Source organism: Toxorhynchites rutilus, chromosome 2 (genome assembly GCF_029784135.1).
Source record: "Toxorhynchites rutilus septentrionalis strain SRP chromosome 2, ASM2978413v1, whole genome shotgun sequence".
NCBI classification, from domain to species: Eukaryota; Metazoa; Arthropoda; class Insecta; order Diptera; family Culicidae; genus Toxorhynchites; species Toxorhynchites rutilus.
In genome coordinates this window covers 158,855,185-158,875,252 of record NC_073745.1, presented here as the reverse complement: position 1 = coordinate 158,875,252, position 20,068 = coordinate 158,855,185, and the positions used below count along the sequence as shown (strand labels likewise).

Below are 20,068 nucleotides of genomic sequence, written 5' to 3'. Positions count from 1 at the left end.
ACAGATGTGTCGAGGAAAATAAACAACAAATCCTACGAACAGCATATTTCCCCAACCTTAAACAAAAACTTAGAGACTTCATCGTCAACTGTCAAATATGTAATGAAAATAAGTATGACAGAAAACCGATTAAGTTTCCAATCCAAGAGACTCCTATCCCAACAGTTCCTTTCGAAATCGCACACATTAATATTTTGTTTTTGGAAAAATTACAGTTTTTAACGTATATAGACAAATTTTCAAAACATGCGCAAGTTAAACTTATTGAATCTAGAGCAACTGTAGACATAATACCGGCATTGAAAGATTGTTTATTAAAATATCAAACACCCAAAATCTTAGTAATGGATAATGAAAAGTCATTCATGGCGCATGATTTAAATAACTTCTATAGTTCCCATCAAATCACACCATATGTTACAGCTACAGGACGTAGTGAAATGAATGGAACCGTAGAAAGATTTCACTCTACCTTATTAGAAATTTACCGTATAACGAAATCAGAAACACCTCGAATTCCAGTCCCTGACTTAGTTCAAATCGCTGTTGCTAAGTATAACAATACCATCCATTCATCCACTAATTTCAAACCAAATGAGGTTATCCTCCCTTCTTCAAAAACACATCAAATCATAGACGAAGTTTATAAAAATTTGAAGAAAAGGCAACAAAAAGATCTTGATTATCACAATCGAAATCTCAAATCCAAACAAATCGACAAGACCAAAACGGCTTATGAAAAAACTAGACGACGAACTAAGACTGTACCACGATACAAAAAGATGAATGTAGACGTCATAAACAAAAGCACTATTATTACTACAGACAAAAGACGAGTTCACAAGAATGACATTAAAATACGTTAACTTACGAATTTTTATAACAATTCTCTTTCCATTACAGACTTCTGTTTCTATCCCTGCCAACAATGAATGTTGGACAACATGTATCAATTCAAAAGGTGGACGACTTACCATTAATATTAGTAGATAAAGGACAAGGACGAATTCAAAACGACTCAAATTATTATATCCACCATTTTAAAATATTCCCTTGCATTATACATTTGAACGATTTGAAGGCCAAATTCTCTGATATAGAAGAAAATCAATTCACAAATTTAATATTGAAAAAGTTTGAAAAAATAGAAATATCTTTAAAAAATTTGATACCAATTAAAAGAGTAAAAAGATGGAATACAATAGGAACTATTTGGAAATTCATAGCAGGTTCTCCTGATGCAAATGATTTAAAAATTATAAACGATTCAATTAATAATTTGATTGTGAATAACAATGCACAGGTTAAAATCAATAGAGAAGTTACGTTTCAAATGAAAGAGGCCTTATTTAAGACAAAAGAAGCTATAAATTTATTTAACTCAAAATCATCAGAATTATATTCTATAAACATTTACTTGAACCTCAAATACCTACATGAAAAATTGTACCAAATTTCAGAAACAATTATGTTAACCAAGTTAGGAATTCTTAATGAAAAAATATTAAGTGTAAGCGAAATCAAAATATTGTTAGTAGATTTAAACAGAGAGAATTTAACTGTTCTTAATATCGCTGAAGCACTTACCTACGCAACAACATCGATAGCATCCAACGAACATGAAATCGCTCTTCTCATCAAGCTGCCTAAACTCATCCCAACAATTTTTCAAAAAGTACTATTGGTACCTACCTGGAATCCAAAACATCAAATTCACCTACCAAACAACAAGTATCTAATTCATGACAATGATTACTATGTCGTCAATAGTTTACTACCGAATATATACAACAAGGAGGAACTTTTACTCGATAACATCACATGCGTACCAAATATTCTCAAAGGAAAATCGGCAAGTTGTGACTACGTAAGCAACCCTATTGAAGATATCGTTGTAATAGACAACCAGCACGTACTCATAAATTTGCATGGCAATTTTACATTGGAATCAAGTTGCGGTATACCACGAAGAAATCTATCTGGTACCTATATGGTAACCTTCCACAATTGTGAAATCACAAAAAAAACCGAAAATTCTCAAACAAAGTACAGAATCTCACAGAAAACGTAATCTTGCTTCCGTTGAACGGAATTGCACTCGAAAAAGGAGTAACAAAATTAAACTTAAGCCTCGAACATCTCCATAAATTGCACATTGAAACAAGACGAGATCTAGAGACAATTCGTCTCGAAGCCAATAGCTTACAGTGGCCACACTGGTCAATTTTTGGTGGATTATCAATCACTCCTGTAATAATAGGTGTTATATTCCTTGCATATTATCTCTATACCCGAAAACGAAATATCATCATACAAGCTGAAAAACCAAAATTGTCATGTATTGATACCAATAGACTTCGGGATAGGTTTGGCATCACTGCCGTGCTATTGAGTCGTGTTCTCCTATCGTTCCGTTTATTTATTGTTGTTTCATCGAAATTCCTCATCTACCATCGCTCAGCGCTGCATCTGCTCATCCGCTACGACTCGAATAAACCGCCTACGAAAAATCGCAATATTCCAGTCAGGTAGGATAAGTGAAAAATCATATTTTTCCGAGCTGGCTGGAGTGTGGTCGAAATAAACTGCCCGTCGCCATTGCCCCATATCAAAAGCCTCCCACCTCGCCGCTCTCCACCTGTACTGTTTTTTGCAACACTGTCGCCCCGTGCCGCCCACCGAAATAAAAACATTAGCTCATCATCCGTTCATCATCTCATCATCAATTTCCACTGTCATAAAAATTCATCTGTATCAATCTGATAATATATTTATCCCGCTGCTGCTCATCTTCTCACTCCGGATTCCGAAACAGACTCACAAGCAGCTCGCACATACATCCATCATCATCAGTTTTTCCGCATCGCGGCAGTTATCACCCTCATCGTCATCCAAGCGCAAAACGTAAACATACCAATCGTGAGTTAGTGTGCGTATTGCTCAGAGCGAATAGTTTCTTTCTATTTCGTCGTCCCGTTCCGTTGCCTATTGTGTGTTTTGATTACCATCTGACATCTATACGTGCGCCCAGGTGGTGTTTTTCGAGAAGTATTACAGTGCTGCCAGTTTGTTTGCTCCTCCGTAAAATGGAAATCTGCAATAGTTGCGCATCAAACATGACATCTGCTGAAGTTGTCTGTGGTGGTTTCTGTAAAGCGTCTTTCCATTTTAAATGCGCCAGAATAACGGATACATTATACAAGGAAATCTCTGGAAATCCCGCTATTTTCTGGATGTGTAAAGGATGTCGCGACATCATGGCAAACGCACGCTTTAAGAACACGATAACATCGATGAATGCTGCCACCAAGGAACTGAACGATGTGTACCAAAAGGTTGTCGATAATCTGAAGACGGAGATAAAAGACAGCTTGATTGCCGAGCTGAGAGTGGAGATACAAGGAGGCTTCAATAAAATTTCTCCAGCGGTATTGTCGCCCCTGCCTCACCGTTTTCAATTTGGCAATCGATCAACACCGAAAAGAGCCCGCGACGAAGATCCCGAACGACCTGAACGGCCAACGAAAATGTTTCGTGGTACAGGTTTGATGGCGAACGGAGCAACTATCGCAGCCACAGAAAGATCAGATAACAGATTTTGGTTGTATCTTTCGAAAATTTCACCCGAAGTTTCTGAAGTGGAGATCCAAAACCTCGCCAAGGAATGTCTGCAGACGGATGATGTAGTGGCAAAATCGCTTATTCCAAGGGGCCGACCGTCAACCACGTTGACGTTTGTGTCGTTTAAGTTGGGAATCAACCAAAACCTGAAGATGAAGGCAATGGACCCCTCTACTTGGCCGCAAGGAATTGAATTTCGCGAATTCGTGGACAATGGCACCTCCACACGGCATTTTTGGAAACCTGTGCCAATAGCCGACCCGGGAGCAACGTCGACGTAACAATTCTGCCAACCTCAATCAGCACTCGTGATTTCTTGACCATTTATTATCAAAACGTCCGTGGTTTACGTACTAAAACGAACGCTTTGCTTCACTCGTTGCTCTCCTGTGATTTCGACGTGGTAATTTTCACCGAAACGTGGCTTCATTCCGACATTGCGAATACCGAGTTGGCAGCTAACTATACAATCTATCGTTGTGATCGGAACTCTCGCACCAGCTCATTTCAACGCGGCGGCGGCGTTTTGATTGCTGTCAATCCCAGACTTAATTGCAAATCTGTGCATCTGTTAGACAGTGAGAACCTTGAACAAATTGCCGTACAAATTGTTCTTCTACATCGATCGCTCTTCCTATGCTGCATCTATATTCGTCCCAACAGCCATCTGGATATTTATACCAAACACGCCGAGTCTGTGCAACAACTTATAGATATGGCAAAGCCTCATGATTCAACTATCGTCGTGGGTGATTATAACCTACCAAATCTAGTGTGGAATTTCGAAGAAGACATCAACGGCCTGTTGCCACTCAATGCATCGTCTGAACAAGAACTTGCTCTTGTCGAGTCCATTTTGTCCGTTGGACTCAAGCAAATCAACGATCTAGTCAATGTGAATGGCAAGTTACTTGACCTGGTATTCGTTAGCGATTCAGACGGTATTGAGCTGTTTGATCCACCATCTGCTATTTTAAAAATCGACGATCATCATAAGCCGTTACTTTTAAAACTTGACGTCCATTCGCCTGGCCAGATCCGCCCGCCCGGTGTTCCAGCAGCTCGCAGTGAGTATGACTTTGCACGGTGTGACTTTAACGCTATCAACGAGCGAATCGGCTCGTTGAATTGGACAGAGCTTCTTGACCTCTCTGACACTGATGCAGCCGTCTCTGCCTTCTACGACAACATATATCAAATAATTCAAGACACCGTTCCTGTTAAAAGATGTAAGCCTTCCCTAAATTTCACACAACCATGGTGGAATTCCGAACTCCGTAATCTGCGTAACCGTCTGCGAAAAGCTCGGAAACGTTATTTCCGCTCCAAAACAGCTGCTAATAAAACTGCTGTACAGTCGGCTGAAGCCGAGTATAGTGGTTTACATGAACTTAGCTTTCGGCAGTACATTGACAATTTGCAGAGTAGTTTCAAGATAAATCCATCATCTTTCTGGAATTTCGTAAATTCCCGAAAAGGCTCTGCACGTATTCCAGTGGACGTTACATACTGTAGTCAAAGCTCCTCTGACGCTGCTAGCTCTGCTAATCTCTTTGCGGAATTCTTCCGAACCGTTTACGAAGTCGATCAGGCTCCGACTCCGCAGGAATACATCGATAACTTGCCGAGTTTTGATATTCGTCTACAGCAAATCACCTTCAGCCACGACGATATTTTCAAAGCCCTCTCTTCTGTTGACGCCTCGAAAGGTCCTGGTCCGGATCGAATTCCACCTTCCTTCATTAGGAATTGTGCTGCATCATTGACCATCCCTGTGAAGTTTATTTTCAATCGATCACTTCTTGACGGCGTCTTTCCTGAGTCATGGAAGCTAGCATCCATAACCCCGATCTTCAAATCTGGAAACATTCACAGCGTAGAAAACTACCGTCCAATCTCGATACTGGACTGTTTGGCGAAAGTCCTGGAAAGACTGCTACACGATAAGCTGTACACGGCAGTCCGATCGTTAATCTCGGAATTTCAGCACGGGTTTATGAAGAAACGCTCCACCATTACCAATCTGATGACCTTCACTAACACTCTGGTTGGTGCCATCGAGAAGCGTCGTCAAGTTGATGCCGTGTATATCGATTTCTCCAAGGCGTTCGACAAAGTTCCGCATGGTCTCGCTATCACAAAACTGAGCCGCCTCGGTCTTCCTTCGTGGATTGTTCGCTGGATAGAATCGTACCTTTCGTCCAGGAAAGCTTTCGTGAAGGTTCACGATGCCACATCGAATGCGTTTCAACTACCGTCCGGGGTTCCTCAGGGTAGTCACCTTGGTCCTCTCATCTTTATACTTTTTTTAAACGATGTATGCGACCACCTAAGCTGCTGCAAGCTCTTGTATGCAGATGACCTAAAACTCTACCGCATTATCAAGACGACGGTTGATTGCCTGGCTCTGCAAGCTGATATTGAACGCTTGTCATCGTGGTGTAAGATGAACGGAATGTTGGCAAACCCAGCCAAATGCAAAATCATCACCTTCAGCCGAAGTCGAACACCGGTCACGTTCGAATATTCGATGAATGAGTCACCGCTTGTGAGAGTATGCTCTATCAAGGACCTTGGGCTACTTTTAGACAGGAAATTGAGATTCAACGAGCACATATCGATGACAGTCACTAAAGCAAACTCCATGCTTGGCTTCCTGAGAAGAAATACAGCGCAATTTGACGACGTACATGCCATGAAGTCACTGTACTGTTCTCTGGTTCGCAGCGTATTAGAGTATGGAGTGCAGATCTGGGCCCCGTATCACAGTGTGCACGTAACACGTATCGAAAAAATCCAGAAACGTTTTATAAGAAGTGCATTACGGCGGCTCCCATGGACAAATCCCGACAATCTACCGCCTTACGAACATCGATGCGCGCTCATCGGACTCCAAACTCTGTCGAGCCGGCGTAGTTTTCTGCAAAGGCTGTTCATCTACGACGTACTAAGCAACAACATCGACTGCGGCAGCATACTGCAAAATATTAATATTCACGTTCCGAACCGCCAACTCCGAAGCACTTCCTTTCTCAGAGTTCAAGGGCACCGTACTACATACGGATATAACAATCCGCTAGATAGATGCTGTAGGCTTTTTAACGATGTGCACGATATTTTTGATTTCAACATAAGTAGACTAGTTTTTAAAGATAGAATTAAGAATGTCTAAATAGTCTGTGTGGTCTGTGACCAAAGATGGTAAATAAATAAATAAATCTTTGAAGGACATCATTCGTACGGAGCCTCAACTCTAAGGAGGGGCAAGTTAACTCCAGCGTCAGCATTAGTCAGCGATCCCACAAAATTAATATCAACACTCCGACACCAACAGCGATTATCGTAAATCAATCCCAGAGCCAACCCATAAACAATAACATCGACGACGACGGCGACGACGGCAGCAAATATTTAAGAATAACAAAAACACGATCGTTCTCGCGATCGGTATATCGATTCATTCTGTAAACTATAAACATTATCGCTAGGGCACTAGGGATCTTTAGATGAATAAGAAAGTTAGTCTGAATACAGCATTCAAGTCGTATAGACAATTTTATTTTTTTATCCGAAGAACCCGGAAAGTTAACTAGCGCTTTGAGGGACGAACGGGAAAGGTGATAATTAAAACACGAACTACAAAGATAGAACACACGACACATACTGGTTACGGGTTCATTGTAGCCGTTATTTGTTCGAGATGGTGGATGGTACAAGTAGTTACGCAAATTGCGACGACTAATGTTAAAATTAATTGAGTATAGCAATTCGGGGCAATCGCAATTTGATAAAATAATATCAGATACAAAAACGCTTTGGCAACATTCCTTCAAGAGCCCAATGAATCCAATCCTATGAGATTACAGCGATCCTCGTAGCTGGGCAGATTCAATGGGTCATTCCATGGCAGATTACGCAAGGAAAATCGGACAAATTTTCGCTGAATCGACTCAATACGCTGTACACTATTTTGGTAATATGGTGACCATACAACACAAGCACGTTCTAGAATGGATCGAACCAATGCACAATATAGGGCCTTGATTCAATGTACATCTGTGAATCGTTTCGTGACACGGAAAATAAAGCCAAAGGCTTTGGACGCTTTAGAAGTAATGTAAGCTATATGATCACGAAAGGTTAGTTTAGAGTCTAACATAACTCCAAGGTCTTTGATAATGTCCACACGTCTCAAGATTTTAACCGTGCAGTCTATATTCAAAGCTTATCAACTCGGTTTCCTTGAGTATGGTCCAGAAAAAAAGGTTTCTCGTGGTAAACTGCAGTTAGATGTCATCCCACCATCGCCGCAACTACAAAATGGCAACCTTCTTCTTTCCGTACATTTTGATATACTGATGTATTGCACCATTATATTATTTACACAACTTGACAGATTATTTTCAAAGAGACACAAAAAATTGTTAGAAACGACCAAAAAATGAGTAGATAAAATTCTGGCAGTTTGTTTTAAGGCGTCATATTTTGTTATTATTATTATTTGTTTATTTGATCAACAGGTAACATGACCCCAATGACAAGTAAAATAATATAAATTAACACAGAACACTTCTAAAGTTACACTTATTTGTTTCACGCGTCATATTGAAATTAAAAACGTGGTAACACCTATTGAAGAGACGAGACATACTCCGCATTGGTTCATGCAAACCATAATTCGTTCTAGCAGAAGGGGTACTAAGGAACGAGTGTGTACGAAGGCTGCGACGACGTATATTAATGTCTAAAGTGCCGAGCAAAGCAGAACAATCAGTGTTGCCCTGCAGCAGGTCTGCAATGAAGCAAGCCTTTGCTACGTTGCGTCTCTCATCCAACAACTCCAGTTTAATAAGTAAGCAACGGCTCTTGTAACTAGGCAGGTTAAATGGATCCGTCCACCTAAGATGAATTTTCGCTGTACTGCCTCAATCCGTTGATTTTCATTTTGGTAGTAAGGAGACCATATGACCGATGAATATTCCAGGATGGGGCGCACAATGGAACAGTACAGAGCTTTCAGGCAGTAGATATCCCTAAACTTTTTGGCAAAACGAAAGAAAAAACCCAGCTGCGAAGAGGCTTTAGATACGACGAGTGTAATGTGATCCTTGAAGGTAACTTTCGTATCAATCAGGATGCCCAAGTCCTTGATAGTCGATTCTCGCTGTAATTGTACACCTTCCAGACTGAAACCGAAGTGAAAAAGAGAGCGTTTACGTCCAAACGAAATTACCGCGCATTTGGACACGTTTAGTGACATTCTATTACTATGACACCATTTAGCGAATGTTTCTAACTGTATCATGTATAGTAGGAATAGAAACGGTCCGAGGTGATTTCCTTTGGGAACACCGGAGCAAGCTGGAAAGGGTTTCGAAACATGGTTTCCAATCTTGACAGACATGCTACGACCACATAGGTAAGATTCCAGCCAGAGTAACAGATCGTCATCCATGCCTAGTTTGTCAAGTTTAGCTATTGCGATTTGATGGTTCATTTTATCGAATGCTGCAGATAAATCCGTGTATATAGCATCCACTTGCTGACGATTTTCTATTTGACGAACTACATAGGAAGAGAAGCAAGTTAGGTTAGTCGTCGTTGAACGTTTTGGCATGAATCCGTGTTGGTCCTCCGATATATAATGCGCGTATCTGTGCACTCCCGTGGCCGAGTGGTTAGCGTCATAACTAACACGCCAGCGTCATAACTAACAATTTTTCGTCAAAGAAATTTCCTCCGATTTGCACCGTGATCACGAGTATTCTAGAGCTTGCCACTCAGAATGCATTGCAAGGCGTGTTATTTGGCATAGAAATCTCAACTAATTACTAATAAAAATGACGCAAGTAATACTACGTTGAGACGGCGAAGTTCCTCTAAGAACGTTAGTGCCATTGAAGAAGAAGAAGATCTGTGCACTTACTCGTTAAGAATGATCAATTCAAATAGCTTGGACGTGGCACTTAATGCAGCTATACCGCGGTAATTCGAAACGACCCTTTTGCACCCTTTCTTGAACACAGGGAAAACATACGACTGTTTCCAACAGTTCGGAAATACGCCAGAGTTCAGTGAAAGATTAAACACTGTTGCGAGTGGTTTAGCCAGCGAGTGCATGCAACGATTGAGCACGAGTGATGGAATACCGTCAGGGCCACATCCCGTGGAGGACTTCAATTTCTTTCCTGCTGTGCTAACCATATCATCGATGATTAAAAACTGTAGCAAAGATGTAGAAAACCGAGGAACGTTTAGGGTGGCAGCTGCCACATCCGGCGGATCGAGTTGTTCGTCAGTAAAGACGTTGCTGAATTGAGAGCGAAACATATCAGCAATGTCAGAGATCGTATCAGCCTCAATCAAACCGTTGGACATCGTTGAAGGCAGTCCAGTTTCCTTTCGTTGTTCATTTACGTAGCGCCAGAAACTTTAGGGGTTATTCTTGATGCGTCTTTGCAAATTGTTCTGATAAGCGTTGTACAGACGATTGTTAAGCTGTTTGTATTCGTTATTTAACTTCAAGTATCTATTCCTCGTAGAATCCGTACGGTATTTGGCAAACCGTCTGAGTGAAGCTCGTTTCATCTTCTTAAGAAATTTGAGATCGGCATTTGTCCAAGCAGGTTTCAACGGCTCGCGTTTGGCCTTCAAAGGGACAAATTGGTCGATAGCATAAAGCAGGATACCAGAAATAGTAGAAGCAGCGAGGTTAGCGTCGCAATCTTGGAAAACTTCGTTCCACTGCACACGTAAAAAGAAATCGTTCATGCCATTGAAATCGGCCTTACTGAAATCGTAAAAAACGCTCTCAGTAGTGTCGCAAAAGCGTTGTTGTGGACATATTTTCAATTTCGTTAGTATGGGAGGATGATGTCTACAGATTTTAACGAGCGGTGATGGAGCTTGCATAACCCTAACGTCCTGGCACAGCTCTTGACTAACGAAACACTGAAATCCCGGATCGGCGCTATCGGCGATGAAACTGTTTCTGGTGGCAGCAACGGCGTGGTAGACCTTTTGTACTTCGGAGAAACTTGAAATTTTTGTGAACCGTAGTCTACGAATTCCCGAAACAGCAACCCTTCAGGCCATGTGGATGGATCTAAAGCTTTATCTTTGAACGATTGGTCGAGCCCAATTTTGAAGGATAAGAATGTAAGTGAATCCAACCCTCTTCCTTTTGGGACAAGCTTTACCACGGAAATATTATCCGCAGTCCCGATATTGGCTTTAACCATAGCAGAAACCACGGTGACGTCAGGACGAATTTTTGAAAGGTATAACCAGAATTTCCGACCTGCATCATTATTGCAGATAGGCACTGACACAACATTTGCGGGTGAAAATTGGGTAACAGGCTTAGAGTGCAGTTGCTTTATTTCGGAACGCAGCTCTGTAATCGCAGTCGTGAGCGTGCAAAGAGGAGATGTTTCATCAGCCTGGCGCGAGAGAACGTGAAAATGAGAATTTTCGAATAGCTCAGCGCATTGATCACACATCCAAAAAAGGTTATTTCTGTTCGCTGAGAAGTACAACTGCAGCGCGCGGGTAACACCAGAGCAGGCATTCATATGAAAAGCCGCACCACAATACCCACGACAAACGACGAAATCGATGCCCGAAATTGCATTTGAGCACTTAGCGCAGTTTTTCGTCATTGTGATGCGCCTTTGGGTAGGCAATACAATAGCGTTCAAGTCGGTTGGATGCAAGAAGTAGTTATGTGGCGTGCAATTTTTCGTGCTGCGAGTTGCTTAAGTTTTATCCCGGTAGATGGCGCTTCGAAAGAAAAAATCGGCGTGGAAAGTAGTACGGCTTCACTGATTTTCGTCACCAACAAAAGCACAACACTCGCGAGACGAGATATTTTACCACAACGGAAAGATTTCGAATTACACACGAACCGATTCAACAACGAAACACTGACATACAGTAATAGCTCGGATAAAATATTTAAGACATAGAAAAAGACGATAATCAACGGAAAAAATCACGACCAAAAAAAAAACCACTTGTACACAAAAAGCAAAAAAAAAAGTTTTGTTAGGGTAATGGAAACCAATTCATCCCTATAGAACTCAGTTTACTGAGCTGTACCTAATTTCGGTCAACAGAGATGATTTCAGCAATAGTGAAGCGTAATTTGTTGATACCGGGAAACCTAATCGAGAACATTCTTCAGATGAAGAATAAGTGGCATCGGAAAGCCAAGAACATAACCGCCCACTATATGGTCCGTATCAACAGGAAAACTACATTATTCCACTACATTCCACCCATATGAACTTTTCCGACTCATACTGTGAAATCCCGTTTCTAAATTAACTGAGCTTTGAATGAGATACACGTTTTACGTTACCACATATCAATCGTAGCCAGTATTTAACGGAAAGAAATGAAAACAAAATGTCCAATAGGCACCCGTAATTTCATTCAATAATTTAACAAACAACTCACCGCCAGCACCACACGTGCAACAGACAGAAGAATTTTTGCCGAATTCGCCTCAACTAGCCCATAGAGCGCCCCAAGCACCGCTCCCCGCCAGCTTCCTTTGGAGCCCTTCACACGCATATACAGCTCACCTAAAATCTAAACCATACAAAAATCACTCAACCCCCAATTTATTGCTGAATATATTTCAGTATGGAAAATTCGCTGAATGACTAACCCCATTAATATGACCAACAGTTTCATCGCTACATTCCTTTATTCCAGCGTGAGCCTTCAGCATCTCCAACAAGGATTCGTTTGTGGACTGGACCAGCAAGTCGTTGCTTTTGCTTAGCTTTGCCTTCAGCGAGAGTTGATCCTATGTATAAACGAAATAGCATAATAACACAACAGCGTGAGAGCATTTGTTTGCTTTGAGTTTGACTTACCGCTTTCACACTTCCAACTTGTTCTGAAGGAGAAGTTTTTTCAGCCACTGCCATGCTGCCTTCATCCAGTGATTGGAATTGCCGACGCTTTAACGGATGATTCTTTACTATACTTTTCATGGTATCAGAAGAGCCTGCTTCCGCATGTGCTTTCCCATTTGCTGTACGTTTTTCTGTTAGAAGCTTCGGCTCGACCTTCAGTGACAATGGTGGTCCAGTTGACTTAAAGTCCTTTTGCATTGACATGCATTCTGAAACTATTAGTTAATCTGAGCATCGAAATCGATACAACAAGATAGAACGAAGTTTTATTTCGTAATGTAACAACTTGTCTCGAGCATCATAAAAAATCGATCGATTCCATGGTGTTAGTTGTATTTTCGAAAACATAACGTTATTCAATGATTAAGGTCTGGTTCCACTTCAAACCGATTTTGATATTTGAGATAATGCTTACAAAGTTACAGAGTATAACTCTCAATGATTCCGTAGATAAAAACCAAAACCAGACGAATTTCAAGTAGTTATGGTGCCAACGAATAATTTGAGTTAGCGGACCTCATTTAAATGTAATGTATGAACTAATTATTGGTGCCGGAAATAATTATTTGTCGGTGATTACTGTAGGTATGTAAGAATGATGATAAATTAAAATAATAAGAAACATTTTTATTTCGCTCCTCAGTATAAATATTAGGGTGCCAAACGAAAATTGTCATCTCGAATTTCAAAAAGTTACCCCATAAAAAATGTTCACCACCTCGAAAAAACACCCTATGCAATATTTCAGCTCAAGTTTTATGGGAATCGAAAAATCACCCAAGTGGGAGTATATGATATCGGGGGTTTCAAATTTTGTTTTATGCCAAATGTCAAATAACTGCAAGAAAGGTCGAGATTTGGGGGAAGGTTGCCCTAATCCGACCGGTGGCCCTGAACGGACCACCCCTTGGATCTCGGACGCTACACTGCATTCCTTAATGAAACTTTGTCCTCTTATGGTAAGAATTTCAACATTTCTCGTCGTCGATTACTTCCTCTGTAGCTACGTGAAGGACCGTTGCTATGTTAATAAGCCACAAAATTTTGAGGAACTTAAAGAACAAATAACTCGAATTTTCAACGGCATGGAAGTCGATATATTAGAGTTGTGCATGAAGAATTTCGTTCACCGCGTTATCGAAAAAAAGGATGGTAGCATCGAAAATGCCCTAAAATAAGCTTCATTCCAGTTTTTTTTAAATAAAAATCGGTTCACTTTTGTAGAAGTTATTAAATTTTTTTGCGTGAGCATTTAAACTGAAAGACCCTGTAGACGTCGAATATAGTATTAGGCGATCTAACGAAAAAGATCGATCTTAACGGATCGAACGGATCGACCTGATGTCACCATCCGATTTCGTTACAATTTTCACTGTCATCCTAGTGAACGTGATGGTGTTAATATGACTTGTGTACTTGTTTGTGCTCCCGTGGCCGAGTGGTTAGCGTCATAACTAACATGCCGGGTGTTCGGGTTCGATTCCCGTTCTGGTCGGGGGAATTTTTCGTCAAAGAAATTTCCTCCGACTTGCACTGTGATCACGCGTATTCTAGAGCTTGCCACTCAGAATGCATTCAAGGCGTGTTATTTGGCATAGAAATCTCAACTAAGTACTAATAAAAATGACGCAAGTAATACTACGTTGAGACGGCGAAGTTCCTCTAGGAACGTTAGTGCCATTGAAGAAGAAGAAGAAGTACTTGTTTTGTAACTTATAAAACTGCTTATCCCAAATTTGCGACCACTAATTTGACAACCTTGATGGGATCCAATGTTTATGAAATTTGTTATCAGGTTATTTTTGTTGAGATCAACATCAATGTTCACTGATAAACAAATTTACACAAATTTACCTACGATAGAAAAGATCGGAAAGATCGAAAAAGAAGAGATCGATTTTCTCGATATTTTGAGGTACAAAGAATCAATCCAAAAATAGGATATCGGAGACGAAAAGATCGATCTAAGATCGCCCGTTTCCGTTTCCGTTCCCTTTTTCGTTCCTGTTTCCGTTCTTGTTTCCGTTTTTGTTTCTGTTTGTGCATGTTTTCTTTGACTACCGCCATTTCGTTCGTCTAGCTTTAACGCTAACTTTGTCTAGCTGAACTCCCCTAGCTTCATTTCCGGTCTATTAGTGCCGTTTACAATGAACCGGAAGCAATCCTATTCGTTTTTAAAATGGCATCGGAAAACGATATTCAACTTCCGCTGTTCGCCTATATTTATATGTGTTACGGTGTCGACCAATCGGTTCGACCGATTTTGATGAAATTATGCACAAAAAACTTGGAAAGTATGAGAATACGAGGGTCGTTCAAAAAATAAGTTTCAGTGCCTCAAATCATTATTTGTTTTAAAGAAAGTTAATTCTACATATCAAAAATGTGTTCGATGTGAAAAAACAACACATTACACAATAAAGTTTCTTTAGTGTTATCGAATCGTTGACCTCCATCCTGTTTCATCACCGTACTATTGTGAAGTTTTGGAACGATTAAGAACCGCGATTAAGAACAAAAGGCCAGGTTTATTGACGAAAGGAGTGTTCCTCATCCACGATAATGCGCGGCCCCATTCTGCTCGCGTAACTCAAGAGTAATTGAAAAAAATCAAATGAACTGTGTTCGAGCTCCCTCCTTACTCCCCAGACCTCGCCCCTAGCGACTATCACTTATTCCCGGTGATGAAACAGGCGTTCGGCGGTCAACGATTCGATAACACTGAAGAAATTCGCGACGCAGTTACATCGTACTTCAAAAAGTTGGACGCTACGTACTTCGCGCTCGGAATAGAAAAACTCGTGCCACGCTATGAAAAATGCCTCGAACGTTACGGCGATTATGTAGAAAAATAGAAAATAAAACGTAGATTACGAAAATCACCTTGTTTGTTGTCCTAACTTTATTTTTCCGCGATTTCTTAGGCACTGAAACCTACGATACCGCTAGGATATCGATTACTAAATTTTCAATACCGATTAGAGTGCCTCTATGCTAAAAAAAATCTGAATATTTTTTTTCTTAAATTTTACTTCAAACAATACATTTAACCACAAATTTAAACCCCCATACCCCATTTTTAATCGCGATTTTAGCAGTTTTGTACAAACAATATTCAAATAATTTAACCGTCTGTCGTTTTTCAAACAGAACGAATTTATTTACGTTGTTAAATGACAGATGGTATTCTGAGTGGCAAGCTCTAGAATGTGTGTGACCACAATGCAAGTTAGAAGAAATATCTTTGAAAAATGCCCGACCATTCTGAAAGAACAAGATGAATATAGAGAACGTGATCCTGTCACAGATACTCCATTCATTATGAACATCATTACTCATTTTGAAATAATATTTATTAAATATCAGACGAATAAAATAAAAGAATGCGCTCGATGGATTTTATGTGTATTGTATGATGTCATTATATGATGTCGTTAGTTGTACCAACAATTCATGGTCGACATATACGCAAGGGTAGAGAGCGAACGACTGCGATTCCTACGACCAAATCAACATGAGTGGCTTGAGGAAGAATACATTCACTTGGGAAACACTATAATGAGCAACAGCGTAACAGCGTCAGAGTCAAAATTATTCGAACGAATTGGAATTTTGCATTCTGAAAACCGTTCGATTCAAGTCAATTCGAGTTGTGCAAATGTGTCAACCTTGATACGCAATTCGACATAGACAACATTGAGCTTCGTGTTCCATTTCTGTGAAGTTAAAATGCAAAATGGATATTCGGAAGAAATAAACGCGCTTTCAAATCAATTTTTTTAAAGAAAGTTAATTCTACATATCAAAAATGTGTTCGATGTGAAAAAGCAACACATTCTCTGCAATTGGTGGATAAATCTTGAATGAAAATTGTGTCTGGCAATATTTTAATGTTATGTATAAAGTTTTGGTGGAAATGTAAGGACACACACAAATAAATTTTTCTAAAATTCTCAAAAAATGATATGAAAGGCCCTTATATTAGGCTGTCAAAAAAGTCCTGCGGTATTTCCGCGAGGTGTCGTTGTAAGCGCGTAGTTCTAGTTGTATTCATTGTATCGAGTCATACTATAGCTTGTTGGAAAGGTATTTTTGCGCGCTAACAATGTTTTGTTTGGTTAAGTCGTTCGTGAGTTATAGTGTCGCAAATATGGAGCAAAATAAAGAGAAAATCCGACATATTTTACAGTACTACTATGACAAAGGCAAAAATGCATCTCAAGCTGCCAATAAAATTTGTGCAGTTTATGGACCCGATACAGTTTCCATTTCAACCGCACAACGATGGTTTCAACGTTTTCGTTCTGGTGTAGAGGTCGTCGAAAATGCGCCACGCTCCGGAAGGCCTGTCGTCGAAAATTGCGACAAAATCGCTGAATTAGCCGAGAAAGACCGGCATAGTAGCAGCCGTAGCATCGGCCAAGAGCTGGGGATAAGTCATCAAACCGTTATTAACCATTTGAAGAAGCTTGGATTCACAAAGAAGCTCGATGTATGGGTGCCACACACGTTGACGCAAAAAAACATCTTTGACCGTATCGACGCATGTGAATCGCTGCTGAATCGCAACAAAATCGACCCGTTTCTGAAGCGGATGGTGACTGGCGATGAAAAGTGGGTCACTTACGACAACGTGAAGCGCAAACGGTCGTGGTCGAAGCCCGCTGAAGCGGCTCAGACGGTGGCCAAGCCCTCATTAACGGCCAGGAAGGTTCTGCTGCGTGTTTGGTGGGATTGTCAAGGAATAAAGTCTGCTTCATTTAATATTGGAACAAATTCTTTTGCTCATTATGGCGCTCCTAGTGGACGGATTTGGAAACTTTTTTCACCCACGTGTCGGGAAATTCATTACCTTTCACCATGTATTTATGTCATAACACCAAACGATAGCATTTTGTAAACAACCGCCATGGAAGCCGAACGGAGAGATAAAATTGTGCACAGTTTTCTTGAAAATCCATTGTTGTCGGCATCTAAGCTAGCTAAACAGCTTAAAATGCCCAGAAATACCGTATGGCGTGTTATCAAGCAGTACAAGGAAACATTGACGACGGCTCGGAAGCCGCATTCGAAGCGTCGGAGTGGAACTGTCGACCGGAAACTGCGTGGGAAAGTCATCAAGGCCGTCAAGAGGAATCCCAATCTTTCAGACCGCGATTTGGCCAATAAGGTCCAGGCCGCTCACAGTACGGTGCGACGAATTCGTCTCCGGGAAGGAATAAGGTCATTCCGAGCCAGCAAACAGCCAAATCGGACGCTGAAGCAGAACAATGTGGCTAGAATCCGTGCTCGAAAGCTGTACGACCAAGTGCTGACCAAGTTCGACGGATGTATTCTGATGGACGATGAGACCTACGTGAAGGCGGACTTTGGGCAAATCCCAGGTCAAAAATTTTATTTGGCGACGGCTCGGGGGGGTGTACCTGCAAAATTTAAGTTCGTGTTTGCGGATAAATTCGCCCGCAAGTACATGATTTGGCAGGGGATATGCAGTTGTGGACAGAAAACCAAAGTCTTTCTCACTGACAAGACAATGACATCAGAAGTCTACAAAAAAGAGTGCCTACAGGAACGGATTCTGCCGTTTATTCGTGCCCACGACCGTCCAGTAATGTTTTGACCGGACCTCGCAAGCTGCCATTACAGCAAAACGGTTATGGAATGGTACGCAACGAACGGGGTCAGCGTAATACCGAAGGACCTCAACCCCCCAAACTGCCCCCAGTTCCGGCCGATGGAGAAATACTGGGCAATCACGAAGCGGAGGCTTAAGGCAAAGGGAAAACTTGTTAGGAACATGACTCAAATGAAGAACTGGCCAAAACGGTGGACGAAAAGGGTGTGCGCCGCCTAATGTGCCGTATTACGGGAAAAGTACGAGAATTTCTTCGAAACAGCAATGAATAATTTTTTAATTTTTTTTTATGAAAGAGTAAAGAAAATGCTACATTTGTATGAAAAACAAATTATGAATTCGTTAATAAATGACCAATCGGTTCGACCGATTTTGATGAAATTATGCACAAAAAACTTGGAAAGTATGAGAATACGAGGGTCGTTCAAAAAATAAGTTTCAGTGCCTCAAATCATTATTTGTTTTAAAGAAAGTTAATTCTACATATCAAAAATGTGTTCGATGTGAAAAAACAACACATTACACAATAAAGTTTCTTTAGTGTTATCGAATCGTTGACCTCCATCCTGTTTCATCACCGTACTATTGTGAAGTTTTGGAACGATTAAGAACCGCGATTAAGAACAAAAGGCCAGGTTTATTGACGAAAGGAGTGTTCCTCATCCACGATAATGCGCGGCCCCATTCTGCTCGCGTAACTCAAGAGTAATTGAAAAAAATCAAATGAACTGTGTTCGAGCTCCCTCCTTACTCCCCAGACCTCGCCCCTAGCGACTATCACTTATTCCCGGTGATGAAACAGGCGTTCGGCGGTCAACGATTCGATAACACTGAAGAAATTCGCGACGCAGTTACATCGTACTTCAAAAAGTTGGACGCTACGTACTTCGCGCTCGGAATAGAAAAACTCGTGCCACGCTATGAAAAATGCCTCGAACGTTACGGCGATTATGTAGAAAAATAGAAAATAAAACGTAGATTACGAAAATCACCTTGTTTGTTGTCCTAACTTTATTTTTCCGCGATTTCTTAGGCACTGAAACCTACGATACCGCTAGGATATCGATTACTAAATTTTCAATACCGATTAGAGTGCCTCTATGCTAAAAAAAATCTGAATATTTTTTTTCTTAAATTTTACTTCAAACAATACATTTAACCACAAATTTAAACCCCCATACCCCATTTTTAATCGCGATTTTAGCAGTTTTGTACAAACAATATTCAAATAATTTAACCGTCTGTCGTTTTTCAAACAGAACGAATTTATTTACGTTGTTAAATGACAGATGGTATTCTGAGTGGCAAGCTCTAGAATGTGTGTGACCACAATGCAAGTTAGAAGAAATATCTTTGAAAAATGCCCGACCATTCTGAAAGAACAAGATGAATATAGAGAACGTGATCCTGTCACAGATACTCCATTCATTATGAACATCATTACTCATTTTGAAATAATATTTATTAAATATCAGACGAATAAAATAAAAGAATGCGCTCGATGGATTTTATGTGTATTGTATGATGTCATTATATGATGTCGTTAGTTGTACCAACAATTCATGGTCGACATATACGCAAGGGTAGAGAGCGAACGACTGCGATTCCTACGACCAAATCAACATGAGTGGCTTGAGGAAGAATACATTCACTTGGGAAACACTATAATGAGCAACAGCGTAACAGCGTCAGAGTCAAAATTATTCGAACGAATTGGAATTTTGCATTCTGAAAACCGTTCGATTCAAGTCAATTCGAGTTGTGCAAATGTGTCAACCTTGATACGCAATTCGACATAGACAACATTGAGCTTCGTGTTCCATTTCTGTGAAGTTAAAATGCAAAATGGATATTCGGAAGAAATAAACGCGCTTTCAAATCAATT

The 20,068-nt window shown here is 40.6% G+C and overlaps 1 protein-coding gene across 3 annotated transcripts in view; it reads right to left on the bottom strand.

Annotated features, from left to right (window-relative positions):
• LOC129765370 (armadillo repeat-containing protein 2) overlaps positions 1-20,068 on the bottom strand; it is a 41,447-nt gene that overhangs the window by 11,723 nt on the left and 9,656 nt on the right. For all 3 annotated transcript variants that reach the window (XM_055765619.1, XM_055765618.1, XM_055765620.1), the window contains 3 exons: positions 12,507-12,763; positions 12,296-12,436; positions 12,082-12,216 (listed from right to left, as the gene is read on the bottom strand). In XM_055765619.1, the coding sequence (XP_055621594.1) occupies positions 12,082-12,216; positions 12,296-12,436; positions 12,507-12,763 (533 nt within the window). The remainder of the gene's footprint in view (positions 1-12,081; positions 12,217-12,295; positions 12,437-12,506; positions 12,764-20,068) is intronic.